This window comes from Oenanthe melanoleuca, chromosome 24, assembly GCF_029582105.1.
Source record: "Oenanthe melanoleuca isolate GR-GAL-2019-014 chromosome 24, OMel1.0, whole genome shotgun sequence".
NCBI classification, from domain to species: Eukaryota; Metazoa; Chordata; class Aves; order Passeriformes; family Muscicapidae; genus Oenanthe; species Oenanthe melanoleuca.
The window spans coordinates 242,187-258,560 of NC_079357.1; the positions used below are offsets into that span (position 1 = coordinate 242,187).

General features: G+C 49.4%; 2 protein-coding genes across 3 annotated transcripts in view; both read right to left on the reverse strand.

The window, feature by feature from the left end:
- Window positions 1-241: 241 nt before the first annotated feature.
- TTC36 (tetratricopeptide repeat domain 36) lies at window positions 242-1,479 on the reverse strand. Its single transcript, XM_056509896.1, has 3 exons — window positions 1,233-1,479; window positions 804-992; window positions 242-728 (listed from the first exon to the last, which is right to left on the reverse strand). The coding sequence occupies exons 1-3, from the start codon at window positions 1,339-1,341 to the stop codon at window positions 460-462; spliced, it is 567 nt and encodes a 188-aa protein (XP_056365871.1). The 5' UTR covers window positions 1,342-1,479; the 3' UTR covers window positions 242-459.
- A 123-nt stretch (window positions 1,480-1,602) lies between these two features.
- KMT2A (lysine methyltransferase 2A) overlaps window positions 1,603-16,374 on the reverse strand; it is a 41,962-nt gene continuing 27,190 nt past the window's right edge. For both annotated transcript variants that reach the window (XM_056509865.1, XM_056509864.1), the window contains exons 25-36: window positions 15,972-16,132; window positions 15,127-15,312; window positions 10,224-14,520; window positions 9,826-9,906; window positions 9,254-9,318; window positions 8,699-8,869; window positions 8,097-8,171; window positions 7,650-7,824; window positions 7,153-7,260; window positions 6,646-6,729; window positions 6,158-6,287; window positions 1,603-5,811 (exon numbers count right to left, since the gene is read on the reverse strand). In XM_056509865.1, coding sequence (XP_056365840.1) covers window positions 5,536-5,811; window positions 6,158-6,287; window positions 6,646-6,729; window positions 7,153-7,260; window positions 7,650-7,824; window positions 8,097-8,171; window positions 8,699-8,869; window positions 9,254-9,318; window positions 9,826-9,906; window positions 10,224-14,520; window positions 15,127-15,312; window positions 15,972-16,132 — 5,809 coding nt within the window. In that variant the 3' untranslated portion in view covers window positions 1,603-5,535. The remainder of the gene's footprint in view (window positions 5,812-6,157; window positions 6,288-6,645; window positions 6,730-7,152; window positions 7,261-7,649; window positions 7,825-8,096; window positions 8,172-8,698; window positions 8,870-9,253; window positions 9,319-9,825; window positions 9,907-10,223; window positions 14,521-15,126; window positions 15,313-15,971; window positions 16,133-16,374) is intronic.

Sequence of the window (16,374 nt, forward strand, 5' to 3'; positions counted from 1 at the left end):
CCGCACGGCGGCATGATGAGAGCGCTCATCGCTCTCGCCGGGCGCCCGCCGCCGCCTTCCCCGGCATCGCTGAGGGCCGGAGCCTGCCCGGCCGGCACCGGGCTGCGCGCCCCGCGCCTCCACTCGCCCCTCCTCAAGGAACAGGCCCGAGACCTGCACCCACCGGGCCACCCATCTCAGCGGCGCTGTGCGCGCTTGGGAATCGCACACAGTGCCTGCAACGTCACAAGCAGAGCCCAGGCGCTGCGAACGGAGTTTTATTCGGGGTGGAGCAGAACGAGACAAACACATCAAGGTGCTTTGCTACTTTCCATTCCCTGGCTGTTAGCCGGGAGGAGGAGCAGGAGCTCTGGCAGCTGAAGTGGACCTTTTCTGGCCGCCAGGACATGTCTGCCTGGGCCAGCTCAAGAGCACGGCTCTCCCTAGCCCACTCGCTGCCTGACCCGTCTCCTGCCCGTCTCAGTCGCTTCCAGTGCCATCGGGGTTGCGCAGCCGACCGAGCATCTCGCAGAGCATCTGGTTGCAGAGCGCAGAGTAGGGGTTGAGGAGCACGAGCTGCTGCCGGGCGAAGGCGCTGCCCAAGCGCGCTGCGCGCTCCAGGTCCCGCCGCGCGTCCTCGTCCCGCGCCTGCAGCCGGTGGATGAGGCCGCGCTGCACGAAGCTCTGGCAGGCGGCGCGCCCGCGGCCGCGGCTCAGGCGAATGGCGGCGTCCAGGTCCCGCAGGGCGCCTGGCGACGAGGGGAGGCATTGGTGGGGGCCGGGGGCACCCGGAGAGCGCCCGCACCCGCACCCGCGCCGCTCACCTGCCACGTCCCCGCGCAGCCGCAGCGCCTGCGCCCGGTTGTTGTAGGCCGAGGCGCGCTCCGGCAGCAGGCGAATGGCCTCGCTGAACCGCTCCAGGGCCGTGTTCAGGTCTCCTGACTCGGCCGCAGAAACCCCCTGCAGCTCCAGCTCCCGGACTTGATCCAGCAGCTCCAACGGAAAAGCTTCCACTATTGCAGTGGAAATGGGAGACCTTGACTTGGAAGCGGAGGCACCAGGCCGAGCCATGGGCCCCAGACTCACTGCCACCCTCCACTCCCCGTCCGGGAAGGGAACAGACACGGGCAGGGTGCTGATGTCCAGCCGCAAGCAGGCACCGTCCCAGCCTGCAGAGCTCCTTCCCGGCCCCTGCTTGCCCCATGGAGACCCTGCCACCAATTCCACGCAGAACCTGGCGCAGCATCACTCACCTTCGTCCTGGACATCCTCCTCCTCCTCATCCAGCCCTGGGATATCCCCAAAAGGGGTGCTGGGGTTGAAGATGGACTGCAGGACGGCCCTGTCGTTGGCTGTGGCCATGCTGCCGTGTCACCGAGGTCTGTGGCAAGGCTGCAGGCACAGCAGGCAGCCAGAGCCCGGTTAATGTTCACGCCGGCGGCGCCCCTGCAGCCTGCCGGGCCCTATCACAGCCTGGGAGCGAGGCCCCGCCGCCCGGCCAGTGCCCGCACGGGCTGCACCGAACACTGTGCAGGGGGTGCTGGCCAGGGGCTCCCATGCCTTGCGAGTGTCCTGGAGAAGTAGCAGCTCCTCAGTTCTCAAGAAGAAATGGAGAGAGCCCTCTGCAGCAATAAACTTGACATGTTTATTAATTAAACTATCACTTAAATAAAAAAAAGTGCATAGAAAATAAACATGTTTAAAAACTCCTTTTTTTGTTTTTTTACAACTATGTACACTTTTTATTTTTACATTCAGTCTTTTGCAGAGCTTTCAGCATTTTTTTAAACTATTAAAGTACTTCCTTCTTCCCTGTGGCAGGGAGTTAACACTGATGTACTTTAGACACGTTTCCTCTTTAAAAAAAAAAAAAACAAAAAACCAAAGAAAAAACCAAAACCAAAAAACCCAAAAAACAAACAACCAGTAGATTGGAAGAACACAAGAAAAAATAAGTTTTGTTATACATGATAAGTTGTCAAGAAATGTTATTTCTAGAACATAACCTTGCCTTTGCAGAGCTTTTTTTTTTTTTTCGTTTTTTTTTTTTTTTTGAAACAATTATTCACCTACCTGTAGTTACTAAAGAGACTGTAAGTTCAAGAAAAGAAACACCACAAGTATAGTTCTCGGCTGACAGACAAAGCTACTGTACCTTGTTAAAAAGATACCAGGAAAGCACAGAGCACATTTTTCCCTATATGTAGGTGGTACCCCAACATTCATAACCAAAACGAGAGGAAGGAAAGGAAGAAACCAAGTTGTACAAGTACTGACTGTAACAAGAAGGGCTAGGAAAGGCCGAGCCATCCGCTCCCAGCTTCTGGCCCTAGATGCCAGTGGGGAATGAGCAGCAAGGTTTTCCTGGAGCCATGAGCAACTGTAACACAATCCTTATCTATAGTGTTAAAGAGAATTAAAAGCCATGAACTGATACTGAACTAGGCTTCATTACACGGTGCATCACTATATTAGTTCCTATATATATTGTATTTATAGTTATAAAAAAATTTGCAAGTGTTGAGAGTGGACCAGTGTATGGGTGAATGGCATGATTCTGCACAGACCGTCCTGCTGAAGAACTTGGTATTGCTTTGAAATGAAAGAAAATCAGAAAGAAAAGATACCCAGCCCTTTGCAATGACCCGCTTCTCCTTTAAAAAAAACATGTCGGTTTGTACAAAAAAAACCCCAAAAACGCCGTAAGGTTCCTTTTTTTAGTATTTTCAGATACCATGATCTGTGTCAGTCCTTATAAAATATACATTCATACAAGGGGAGCTGGATGCTCCTGGCCAGCCTGGGCTGAGGGCGGGCAGGCTCAGCTGCCCTGGTTGCCCCAGCCCCGCTGCCACTGGCCCGGGCTGGCCACGGCAGGTGCAGCTCCCTGGGGGTACAGACAGTTTCACTGGCCACGGCGGCTCCTGCCGAGGCAGCCGCAACGGGAATAGCAGCAGAGTGGGCAGCCCGCTGGCTCGGCTGGTCCCGGCAGGAGGAGGCTGCCTGGCACTTGGATCGTGGGGGGCTCCTGAGGCACAGCGATCCCCTCGACCCTCCTCCCCACTGCTCCCCGTGTGGGGTGGCTCTGGGCAGTGCTCCCCAGTGGAACCTCCTCCTGCAGCCAGGAAATCGGGAGGTGGCAGCAGCGGGGCAGTGGGAAAGCATAGCTGAGCTCTGGGATGAATTCAGGGGCTTTGCCATGGCGAGGGCTGTGCCCCCACCCCGCGTCACAAACGGAAGGAAAAGGGCCAAGAGCAGCTGCGCCCGGGGCTGTGGGGCCCAGATCCCCTGGGTGGGCACTCTCTGGGCTCCTCAAAGTATGTGCGTTCCCAAACTGTCAGTGCATCAAATCATCTCAGTAACAAACACAGCGTCAATGTGACTTTGCTTTCAACAGTTACCAACAAATTATCCTCACACAGTGCAATAACAAAAGGAAATCGGCAGGTTCTGAACCTCTGAGCGCTGCTTTTCTTTCTCAGGGCAGAGGAAGAAGTCTCAAGACCAGAGAGGTGTGGATGAGGGATGCCCCTCTGCGAGCTGGGGAGTCAGCAGGCACTCCCGGGTCCCTTCCCCACCAGCTGCCCTTGCCGGCTCAGAGCACCCTCGGATACATTGGCTCCGGAAGAGTGGCTCCTGTAACAACGGCAACCCAACCACCAGGAAAGCTCGGAAAAGCGAGGGCGCTTTTCTGCTTTCCCTTCTGTGCAGAAAAACAGATCTGCCTTTCAAGGACAGACTGTGGCAGGAGGTGTGTGCCTCAGACTGGCCTCCCAGCAAAGAGGTTTCGAGGGTCAGGTCTCATCCTGTCTTGCTTTTCCTTTTTAACCCCTGCAGGATACCAGCCACGGGCAAGGCAGAATCAAACTTTCTGCCCGAGGCACACACTGTCCTCCCACAGAGCCAAACTCATACCATGCTGGGCAGCTCTCCCTCCTGCACCTGTCCTTACGGGCAAATTTAAGGTCCAGTCAACCCTCCCGGAGACAGTTACTGAAGTCAAAAAGGCAGAACAAGAGTAGAAAACAAAACTAAAGCAACCCCCCCACTGGAGAAAGGCTCAGACTGTGTCCAGCCAGGTATTTCCTAGAACCGTCCTATGAAAATAAAAAAATCATTAAAAAGAGATTCTCTTAAATTAGGATAATACCACTGTAAAAAGCCTTGTCATAAGTGCTTTCCCCTATGAAGTGCTTCTCATAGAAAAATATACAAAATATATTTACATTTATAAAACCTTAAATACTAAACTGTAAACAGAACAGAGCAGAATCCAATGTTGTCACTATCAGGCTTGGGTCTCTCATTTGTCTCTCTCTGGTTTTGCTCTGAGGCACAGGGCAGACCCCACGGGGAGGACTCACACTGCTCCACCAGGACAGTGGTGTCTCTCAGCCTGCTCAGACCTGTTCCTCACCCACAGTGCCAATGCCTCGCGTTTCCTATGTGGTTCGGGATGCGGCGGGACGAGCCCGACTGGTGCTTGCCTTGCCTTTGCAGAGAACTCTGGCTCCCTTTTGGTGCCCTTGCTGTGTCTTCTGGGGAACACAACATGGCTACAGCCAGACTGAGAACAACAGGCACCTGGCTGCCTGGGACACTGTGGCACGGCAGAGCAGTGGGTGCCTCCACACCAGCTCTTCCCAGCTCCCGCTCTACAGCAGCGTGCAGCCAAGGCCGGGGCTGGCTCGCACTCCCCTCCTCTCTCTGGAGACCTCTGCCCCGTTCCTTGAGACGCTGCTGGCTGTGCCAGCCGCCCGCTGGACACAGGAGGAAGCCAGCTGCTGGAGGTGGGACCCAGAGGACCACTCCCCGAGAGCACTGGTGAACGGGAGCCTTTGCTGGCAAAGACCCACAGTGCCCCAACTGCTGGCAGAAGCCCTCTTTGCCAAAGAATGCCAGGAGTTCCCCTGCTCTCAGGCAGGGACTTCAGAGCAAGGAATCAGCCAAACTCTTCTCGTGTCTAGTTGTGGGCTGCTCTGTTCTGCTCTCCTCATGAGGAGCCAAGCCAGCCCCCCGTGCCACAGAGCTCTGCACAGGCAGCATACCCACTAACACTCACACATAGTGTTTTGCAGACTGTGCAGTCCCAGGGGCCTGCTGCTGAGGCACAGCCCTTCTCCCCAGGAGGCAAGCTCAAATACTGTGCTACCCAAGCACTGACTCTGCCCTAGCAGGGAGAGCTCTGGCCAGGAGACACAGAGGGACACGACCCATGACTGCTGCCCTGTGCCTGGGCCTGGGGTGACCTCCCCTCTCCTCTCCCGCTCATTAGCCCCACGCTGAGAAACAAATATGGGGGCGGGGGGAAATGAGAATAGCAAAAACATAACCATGCTGAGGATCTTCTCCAGCCGCCCATGTCTCTCACAAGGGTGAGTGTGCACATGCGAGACATGAAGATGTGGACTCGGACAAACACAGCTGCCAGTCTCAAGTCCCTGAGCCCAGTCCATCTTCACTCCTGCTTCTGGCCTCTCTGTCCCAGGGAGGGGCTCACTTGAAGCTTTGGTTCACCCCAGGCCCTGCAGGGCTCACTTGCAGCTGATGGAAGTTCTAGTTTAAAAACTTCCTGCACTTCTTGGCACCACAATTACAGGGCAGTTTGTTGCTGGCATCTTCAATGGGGAACTTATAGTCATAGGTGAGCTCTTCCCCTCGGTAGATTTTGCGCATGGCGAAGATGACAATGTGTTTCTGGCCGTCGATGTTGATGACCCGGGAGTAGCAGTTGGGCTCGCAGGAGTGGTTGATGAAGCGCGCCGCGTTCCCGTGCATGGTGGCGTCCACCACCTCCGAGTCGTCAATGCGGAACATGTAGCACCCGATGCCCTAGGCAGGGAGGACAGCGGGGATTAGTGCAGGCAGGGCAGCACGGCCACCCCAGCAGACAAGCCCTGCTCTGGGCAGACAGCCTCTCCACTGGGCCTCACACACCCTCCTGCCTCCATCATTTCATCCCCACGTTCACTGAGACTAATCTGAGACCTGCCCAGACCACAGAAGGGAATGACAAGTGCATATAAAGCTCCAGCAAGAATGAAAATAACCCAAGAAGTCAGTAAACACAATTTGAGACGTTCCCAATAGAATTTTTACGTGGGCCTGTCCTACCTTCACAGCCACATTCTAGCTCTCCCAAACTCTTTAAGAACATCTACAAAAGCCCAAAACTCACCTTACTGTCGTAGTATTTCTCTCGTTTGTCAGTGAGGATGGAGCGAATGACATTGCCTGAATATTCGATCACCATCTCACCTGCATCGATGTTCCTTTTGCAGAACAGACCCCGGCCATGGATAGGAGATCTAAAATGCAGTAAGGAAAGCAAACAAGACAAGCAAAGCTCAAGAACATCAGATTGCAAAGGCTGCAGAAAACAGGCTGTTTGTGATAAGGACCACTGCGGTACTGTTAACCCTTCTCTAAGGGAACACTAACAACAACACCACTAGGTCACTGCCCACATCTGAGCTACTGCCAAGGTAAAGCCAGCAAGGTGCAACTGGTCTGTGCTGAGGATTACTTTTCAAATACATAACTTGGGCAGGGAGAAGGAAGAGGGAAAAAGCCTGCCTTTCCCCTCAGTTTTGTAGTCTGGCTTCACAGGTTTCCAGTTTCCACCTTCCCCCATCCTATGGGCAATGGCCCAGAGCAAAACCATACCTGTAGACACCAACTGCCTCCTTGGAGGTCTTCTTCAAGTGCCGAAAGCGCATGGGCATTGGCAGATCCATACTGGTTGCCCTCCTAGAACAAAGAGGCACTGCTAAGTGATGACCTGCATTTGAGACTCTGTGCCACGTATTATCTGGGGCACTTTCCAAGATGGAGTAATTTATAACTGTGACACTGCAGCCTACAGAGAACACAATCAAAATCAATGCAGTGTTTTCATATTTGTGTGTAAAAGATAATTTCCTCCCTTTTCTTGTCAGCTTCTCACCAGATTGTTTTACAATTAGCAAGGAAAAGCAGCATTTGAAGGCAGACCTGTCTGGTGGTCACCTTCAGCTGTCACTTTTCTTGTTATTGCAGAAGTCACCTCTATGTCTGGCAGTGCTTAGCAGCTTTCAGTGTTTAAATACTCCTCAAAGCACAACCCTTAACTAAGCCAAATCTGCTTGTTTTAACACTATTTTCCCCTTTGAACCTTTAAGCCCTGCTGCATACCGGGCTGATTTCAGCTGCACTTCTTCCTCTTCCTCGTCATTCGGGTTGTATTCTGGTGGCTGTCGGTGTTTAGACGCCAAGAAATTAAACATATCAAATGCAGATTTCCTGCAATTTAAAGAGACCAGAGGGAGTTTGTTTTACTGACTGAAAATAAACATGGTTGCCGCAACAGTCTGACATGTTTACTGCCTCACACCTCCCCTGTTCTGCCCTCTCTTAAAGCCCTGTGCATCAGGGCAGACATAGCAGGTTCTAAGAACCTCCAGGAACAGCCTCAGCCATGAAAGCTTTGTTAAATCAAGCAAAGGGCCACAAAGAAGCACAGGAAAATGCACAGAATTCGAAGATTCTGAATGGCTGATTTTCATGTGCCAGCTGTTCACATTTTACTGAGAGCTTTAGTGCTGCAGAGATTTGTCACTCCTGCCCTGCCACAGCATTAGTTATGGAGCCAAAGGGCCGTTAACCCCAATATTGACAAGGCTCACACTTGCCTCAGGTGGACTTCGGCCCGAGCAGAGCCATGTGGGTTCAAAGGAGGCTCATTGGCCTCCTCTGGCTTGTGAAATCTGAACTTGTAGTTGTGGCAGTGCTTCGCTCCATACAGTTGCTCTATCAGGAATACAACAGTATCATGGATAATCCCCAACATCCTCAAACCGTTCACACCTGGAATGAGAAACAGAGCACAACAAACACTAAGTATCAATGCAGACTTAGAGCAGGAAGATACAGCAGATTGTCACAAAGAGCTGGGACACCACACAACTGTCACAGCAGCACTGTATTAGCTGTTGCATTCTATGTGAGAGCTTCTAATCCTTCCATTGGGAAGAAATTACCCTCCAGAAAGCCTGCAGCAGGCTAATTGGAACTGTTAAGACTCTAAGGCCCTCAGAGAAAGATCAGTTTGCTCTCCCACGTTGAGCACAGGCTCTTACCTGCAAAGGACAGCTGCTTCAGGCGGGCGTTTGAACGGGCCTCCTGCACCTTGTCAGTCAGAGACTTCCAGGCATCTGCAGCACACACACACGACAAATGGTGACAGGGTATCCGAGGGCTGGGACACTTGTATTTGAATAAACTAATTGGAGAATATGAAGTTTCCAACTTTCCACAGGACATAAATTAAGTTCCTTGGATACAATTGCTTTCATGCTTCTGGAAAATTCACATTGGCATAAGGCAAGGTGTTCAGCAATTGGTCTGGAGGAGAAGTCTGGACACCCAATACTCCACAGCCTGTTTCTTGACAAACTACAGTTCAACATCATTGGTCAATTGATAAAACAAAATGAGTCAGCGATATATATTTTATATATATATAATGGGTCACTGAATATATTGTCTTGCAAAATGAAAAGAAAAATAATAGAATCCAGACATTATCAGGAACTAGGATTGTCTAGAACTGCAAACCAAGAGATTTCTCTTTCTATTTTTTTAATCTATAAATAAAGCAAATAAGAGGTCCTCAGAAGTAATAATTTACTTCTAGTAAGGACAGCTAAAACCAATACAACCAACACTGCATGGTTCTCACCTTCAATGCTTTCTGCGCAGATCTGAAAACCATCATCACTAGAGATCTCAAAAACCAAACCCTTTTTTGGTTTCTTCTCACCAAGACACTCTTTCCTCTTTTGCTCTTGCTGAAGCCAAAACATAAGAGGGGAGCTGAAAGTGCTCTCTTCTTCCTCAAGAGCTTTTGAGCCTAGAAAAGACAGAAGCGAGCATGAACATGGGAACATGAAAGAACGATGATTTTTACACGCAGTGTTCCACAATTGAAAATAACTTACTGACTTGCCTTTTCACCAGCAAATTCAGCCAAGAAAAAAAATCTAGAGAGTGTTGCAATAAGAGTGTGAAATCTCAAGTGCTGAAAATCTCACAAACTAAAAACAGAGACAAAACTATTTGTCCAAGATCTACAAATAGCAAACAAACCTTTCCTCCCCTTACAGCAAGGATAACACAAGCTAATAGCTTTGACCCTTTTCCTGATAGAATGACAAACACAGAATTCAAATCTTCAAACATCACTTTCCCAGTGATGAGAATTCTGAGACTAGGTGTTTTTGAAGAAGTGACATACCTGCATTTTCTTGCTCATTTATCGAGTTCTGTGTTGACTGAGGTTCTGGGACCACAGCCGGTTGCCTTGGGAGAGAAGGAGGAGAACATGGAGAAAAAGAGCTAACAACCTGCCTCATTTCCTCACCAACCCCGAGCAGTAGTCTTAGACAGATACAAAAACCTTTTTCCACATCAAGCGCTCTGACATCAATTCAGTTGGAAATGAACAAACAAAAAGATTTTGCTCAGTAGCATTTCTGTTTGCAGTCTCTACCAGTCTGTGGGCAGCAGCCTAATTTCACACAGCCTGTGACCTGCTCTCTGTGTCAGCCCCACTCAGGAAAAAGGTGTAGGCCAACACAATCAGACACTGCTGAATGAGCATCTCCTCAGCAGGCACACTGAGCTTCCCAGAACTACATGCAGCTTAATGCAAAATGATTCCATATTGCATCAAATTGTGACTGTACATTCCCCAGTGAAGCTCCCCAGGCATTTTAACTAGGAATGCCAGACTTCCTGTATTCTCCATACAAACACCCTTCAGCTCAAGCGAGCAGAATCATACAGAAAGGTCTGTTCATCCCTCACCCTGCAGACTGCCCATGTGGCTTCTGCAATGGCTGATCTACGCTGGCTGCATCCTGTGCATCTGCCTTCGCAGCAGGAGTCCTGGAAGAAAAAGATTTGGGAACATTCAAAATATCTGCCAACCCATGTGTGCCATAAATGAGACTGGAAAGCAGGAACAGATCCATTGGGAGTTGCCATGCCAGATTCGGCAGCTCTGCAGAATTACACAAGTGGCTCCTGAACAACAGCTCCTAAGATACAGAGAACCACACCATGCTTCCAGCACCACATCAGAATCAAAAGTGCCACCTCACAATTTGCCTTGACTTGTTACAACTTGCTGGTGAAACTAGTGCAAGATTCTCTCATACTGTTACAAAACCTCAAGGATGAGCAAAACCAAACTCTCCTCTTACCCTGTAGCCGAGACCTGGGGTGCAGCAACAGCTCCTTTTTCAGGAACGTGAGCTTCAGAAGAACCAGTCCACGCGTGAGAAGTTTTGTGCTTCTTTCCAGTCCCTTTGTCTAAGAACGGCTGGATGCGTTTGACTTTTGGCTTCATTTTTGCGGCGCCCAGCGCAGAGCTGCTCGCAGACTGCTGGCCAGGGGATGGGGAGCCTCCTGGAGATGCTGAACTGGCATGCATCACTGACGAGGACGCCTTGCTCTGTTCGAGTCTGGGACTGTTTGGAACATCGACCAGCTGTGGAAAGCTTGACAACTGCGCTGTTGCTGAGACTGTGCTAAGGTCCAGCTGGGAGGATGCAGCCCCGGTTTTGTTGGCTAAAAGCTGTGTCATGTGCTGAAGCTGGTAGGAGCCCTCTGGGTCAGCAGACGACGGAGCGACCGTCATGCCCATTGTCTGTGCTGAGGGCAGGACACAAATGCTTGATGCAGCTGTCATGGCTGCCGTAGATGGAGTTTGAGATGCTCCTAGTTGTGAAAACATCCCAGAACTTGGTGGCAAAGTCATGTGCTGCTCCTGAAGACCAAGGCTTTGCTGACTAGCTTTGATCAGGAGGTTGCTAATTGAACCAATGTCCCCCAATAATCCAGGGCTTGTTAACGTTACTGAACTTTGTCCCAAAACGTGACCAGGAACTGACCCACCAGTACTAGGGGCTGCTGTGGCCTGCATGGATACAACATTCAGCACTGAGGAACTCGACGTTAGGCCTGATACAGGCCCTGCTGGGAGGTGACTAGCATCTGCACCAATAATGCTGGGAGATGTGCTGACAGCAGTAGTGGTCCCACCTTGTGGGAGCAAAGATGTTTGCTCAAAATACATGACCCCAGACTTTGACCTTTTGATAATATTGGGAACGGTTCTATGAGATGTTGAATTCGCAATGGTTCCCAAATCCAGTGGGTGGTTAGAAATCTGGGAAGGAGCAAAATTAATTAAGGTCATGTTGGAGACCATATCAGAAGGAGCTATAGCAGAAGGGGTTCCAGAAGGAGCCAGCTTCTTGTTCTTCCGTGACTGCAGACGAGATATGGGCCGTTTCTTGCCCAGGGCAGCAGCTGGTGTGGAAGCAGCAGAACCAAGGTCTGTCCTTTGACTAGCTTCAGACACTAAGAGCTGAGGATCAGGGGATGGCTGCACTCCAATGAGAAGACCTGGTGAAGGACTACTGATGTTTGGTGAGAAGCCTGTCTGAGCAGGTGTGGAGAAGGGATGAATATGCTGGTGATGGGACATGGGCAGCAGACCCTTGCTCGTGGGAGGGAACAATGGCTGAGATGGAGGCAAGCTCGGATTCAATCCTGTGGTCAGCGTGAGCCCACTCCCCATGGGCCCCAGCACTGAAGTGTTGGTTTCCATCACACTCTGTGCAGAACTAACAGAAGGTGTTAACTGTATCTTCTGGGTGACACCGTTGGGAAGAGTTTGGAGGACATAGAGAGGCTGCATGTTTTGGTTAACTACCAGAAGTTTTTCTGCGGCTGGCTTGAGGTGGGGTGGTGTTGTCTGCACTGCAGCATTGGAGATCTGCGATGGGCCAGGACTGTCAGTGGAGTTTGGCACGTACTTCTGGCTCTGGAGTGGAACAGTGGGGGATACGGGCACCTGGATTCCTGGAGTCCCGCTGTTTCTCGTTAAATCTTGGTTGCTGCCATGCCCTTGCTCGACAGGGCCACAGGCTGGGCTGGCCATATGCTCTGCATCTATGTGACCCTGGATGAAGTGATCGGGAGTCATGTGTCCTTCGGGGCTTGGGTCTACCCCTGGACTCAGGAGAGCTGCATCACCTTCCCCTGAGGCAGATTTTTCTGTCACTGTCACTCTCTTCTCCCCTGACTCTGTGGAAGGCAAGGCGAGCATTGACCTCTCTCCAGAGGAGGAAAGTGAAGACTCTGAAATGACGGCAAGCCTGTTGTGATTTTGGCTGGGCACCGTAGGGCTGCGAGTGGTCAAAACAGAGAGATCGGAGGGAAGCTCCAGTGGCAATTCAAACTGCTCCTCTGCTGATATGGAGGAAGAGACACTGCTGTCCACTGGTTCGGTGGTGGGCAGCTGCTGGGAGAACACCTCAAACAAACCCATATCCTTGCCACGGTTGTTGTCAAGACCTAAACCTTCTCCGAGCGTCAGGAGTTCAGACGATGAGGATTCTGGACTTTCTCCCAAGGCCTGCATAGACGGTGTGTTCTTCAGCACGAAGTCCATGATGTCAGAAGGGAGTATGTTCCCACAGTCATCGCTGTTGTTATTGTCAGAGTCGGATTTCAGAAGTTCTGTGTTGAAGGTGTCCAGTAAGTTCTTGTCAGCAGGGGTGCTTGCATGAGCCCTGCGGCCCGTTTCCAACGAGCTCAGCTGCGCTTCCAGGGAGTCCTGACCCTGAGCTTTAACCCTGCTCACAGGGTGGCAGTTATCCATCTTGGGGTCAGTTTTGTGGACAGCAGAGCTCTTGGTGACTTGCACTTTCTCACCAGCTTCTTCAGTTCTATCCAGCTTTAAGTTCTCTGTCCCATTCTCCTTGCCACTCCTTTTAGTTCCTTGGCTGACTTTTCTGGTTGTTGCTGTGACACTTGTATCGCTTTCAGTTCCATCATCCACACCATCTAGCTGTGAGATTTTTGGAAGATCACACTGCTCCTCCTCCCTGAATAAGCTATGGGATGCGAGCCTGTCCTCCGTGTTTGAGGAAACCACCGTCCTTGTGAAATTGTAGTAGTATAAGTCGTCTTCATCTGATGTGCTCAAGTCATCCGCTCCATCCACCTGTCCTTCTGCAGACCGCTTCCCTCGCTTCTTGCCAGTTGAGTTACTGTAGAAGGGAATGTCTTCCTCTCCGTAGGACCTCACACCATACAGAGGAGTCAATCCAAAGAACATATTGGATCTGGCCCGAGCACTTCTCCTTGGATACCTCCGCTTGTATGAGCCTTCTTCTTGAGCTTTAGCGCCATCCTGGAGCATCAAGCTGTTATCTTGAATGGCCAAGTTTTCAAACGTGTTATTCTGAGATTCCTGTGTTGGTGCTTCATTTGGACTTCCCTGAATTACAGGGTTCTCTTCCATGCTTTCTGAAGCTGAGGAGGGCTCTGCCAAAGCAGCCAGGTCTGCCCCTGCAGACTGACTTTCAGCATCACTTTCCTGCTGTGCATTCTTAGACTGGTTTTCACTTTCCATCTTGAGAGGAGTCAGAGTGACTTTAACGGTGCGTTTCCTGGGTGCCTGTGATTCCTTAGGGGCTGCTTCAACCTGCACTGCAGACCCTTTAGATGGCCCTTGTGAAGATGGAGACTTCTCACCAGCTTTTTCAGCAGGAATATTATTACATAACCTCTGGCTAATTTCTTCAGTTTCCAAACCCTGATTGCCAAAGTCTGGTTTCAGTTCATCACTGCCTGCTGCATGACTTGTCTCTGTAAGAGATTTCAGGGAATGCTTCTCTTTAAAACTGTCTTTCATTAACTTTTTGCCTTTCTGACGTTTATCTCTGGGGGCAGTAACTACCTGCTCACTTGCTGCAGGAGATCTGTTGTTTACACCAGCAGGCTTCAAGGTTTTTGCATCCATCTCACCAACCACAGTTGTTTTCTCTGGCTGTGAAGGTTCCATGTGCTGATCTCTGTCTTTCCTTGGGCCTCTCTGATGCAAAGGTGGAAAGGGTATTGCTTCTTTGGAAGAAAATGATCCTGAACACTCTTGAAATATTCCTATTTTACTCATTTCTGTGACTGATGAACTTGTTGGCTGAGTGGACACTTTGGAGCTTCCTCCAGAAACAAGGGTATGAGATGAATAATCTGGGTCCTTTGAGGTTTTCATTTTCTCTCCCTTAGAAGGTGCACCTTTGGCTGTTAAATCTGAACTGCTGGAATGTTTCCCTTCTGTAGACTGAGATGCATCCAGCTGGTAAATTTTATTTCCATTTGTAGCCACTGTTTTCTGGGAGCCTGAACTGGTAGAGCAACTTTGAACTGGAGCACTTGTAGGACCCGTGCTCACTGAGCCCACAAAGCGGTCAGTACTTCTGACAGTTGGTTCGTATTCAGAAGCGGCCCCCATGCTGGAGACTGAAGACACACTGTGCCTGGAGTAAGTGCTCCCAGCTCGTGTAGGGGAAACCATCCGGAGCTTAGATTGCTGCTGTGACAAAGAAGAGGTGCTGTGTCTCCGAGAACCAATGCTCTTAAGTCCTGAGGACAGCAAAGGATCTCCTACTGTCACTATTTCATGGGTCACTGGGGTAGGACTTCCTGAGAAACAAAGGCAAGAAAGACTGTCAGGTGATCTTAAACCTTCACAATGAATGCACATCCAATTCCTTCCATACAAAACACAAGAAATTAAAACCCACCAAACAACACAAACACATGGTGTTGATATTTTAGATAGGTGTTAAAAACCTGATACCTTCAACCAGGATTTGGCAAGTTGGTATCTCAGGGTTCAGTATCTCAACTTTAGATGTGAATTTTCAGCATCAGTTTGAAAGAAAAAATTAGCCAGAAATAGCTGCTGAATTACAATACCAGATTTTTGATTCTCTCTGGGTAAATACTGACCAAGATATTAAGTCCCTAACTGGTATCACAGTGCTTTTGGCTCACACTACTACATGGCACAAATCCTGCCTCTTCTTTATCCCAAGGGAATGTCTGGTATAGCTGTACATTTCTCTGTGGGTCATCTCTATTGTGTACTGTTAGAATTTTCCTCTCCTCAACCTATTACCAGTTCACTGCTTTCTCTAGAAACAGTAAACGAAACACCTCATTCTGAAAGAAGCCAAGAAACACAGGAAGCAAACCAAAAATCTTTCCAAAATTAACCTCAGTTGAAATCAAGAGCACTAGAAATACCTGCAGAGGGTAACGGCCTTGAGCCAGGAGACCTCTGTGCAGACGGGTAACTTGGTGCCCTGATCCTGGGACCCTTGGAGACCACTGGGTAGTAACAGGAACCAGAGGTCTGAGAATGCAAGGGACGATCTGGTGATGGTGGGTTTACAATTTCAGGTGTATTTCGGGTGTCTTTTGGTAGAATTTCTGTTGTTGTATAAAAGAGAAACAACAGCATAAGCCATCACTGAGCCCTAAAAGCTACAATCTGACAAAGTATATACTACTATTACATTCCACTTGGAGAATCAGGGTATTTGTTAAATAAACAAAAAGTGAAAGATCTGACATAGATTATGTCTTGTTTCTTCTTGTAAGAACATTTTCAAGTACTTGTAGCAATTGTTCATCTTACACATGAAATTCAACTATATATTTATAGACTTTAAGATCCTATGTTAACAATGACAACAACTATAAACATTTTAAAAATCTTTCACAGCTTTATCCTTGGATACAAGGAAGCAATTTGGAAATACAGAAGCACAATATAACTATTTAACATTGTATTGAGCAGCCACGATATTAGAGACCAACACCAACTCCAAACACAGCTCAAAGTGTTAGATCACTAGAAAATTCTGAGTTGTAGACTAGAAACCATTCCTGCACCTCTGTTTGTCTGGCTCAAGTTTTCAAAGTTAGCAGTACATTCTTAAAGCTGTAAAGGAGCTTAAAGTCTTGAGATGCTGTAAAATGGAAGCCTGAATTGGATTGTAGTCCAAATTTAAGAGATTTGATTTAAGAGATGCACTGTGGTGAAACCATACAGAGAATACAGTTCTATGAAGTTCTTAAAAGATTACCTGTAAGGGGAACTGGGCTATGGGCAATTGTTCTATTATCATCGTGCTCTACAGTGCTGTTGATGTCAGGCTCCACGACCGGAGGTCGGCACTCCATGATCTTGCAGGTATACACACAGCGCTTCCTGGCATCTGTTGTGCTCCAGTACACCCTGGAGCACCTGGAATTCAAACAAACCAATTTACTCAACATTCGAGTAAAGCTCATTTCTGTTTTAAATTTTCTGTTTCTCAAAACTACATTGGCCAAAGCCCTCCTGGCAGAACATACTGCACACCTGGTTTAATTAGAGATTCCCCATCACTGCAGGGAAAACTACAGTCAATTTTCCTGTATGCTACTTCACTGCTTGTTTGACACGAAATAAACTGAAAGACATCAAATCTTGAAACGGCTTATACT

Excerpts from the sequence above, each read along its gene's own strand:
- TTC36 (XM_056509896.1), bottom strand. The coding sequence starts at position 1,341 with ATGGCCACAGCCAACGACAGGGCCGTCCTGCAGTCCATCTTCAACCCC. Across the intron at positions 993-1,232 it reads GGAGGATGTCCAGGACGAAG|TGGAAGCTTTTCCGTTGGAG; the intron begins GTGAGTGATGCT and ends CCACTGCAATAG. Across the intron at positions 729-803 it reads GCTGCGCGGGGACGTGGCAG|GCGCCCTGCGGGACCTGGAC; the intron begins GTGAGCGGCGCG and ends CCTCGTCGCCAG.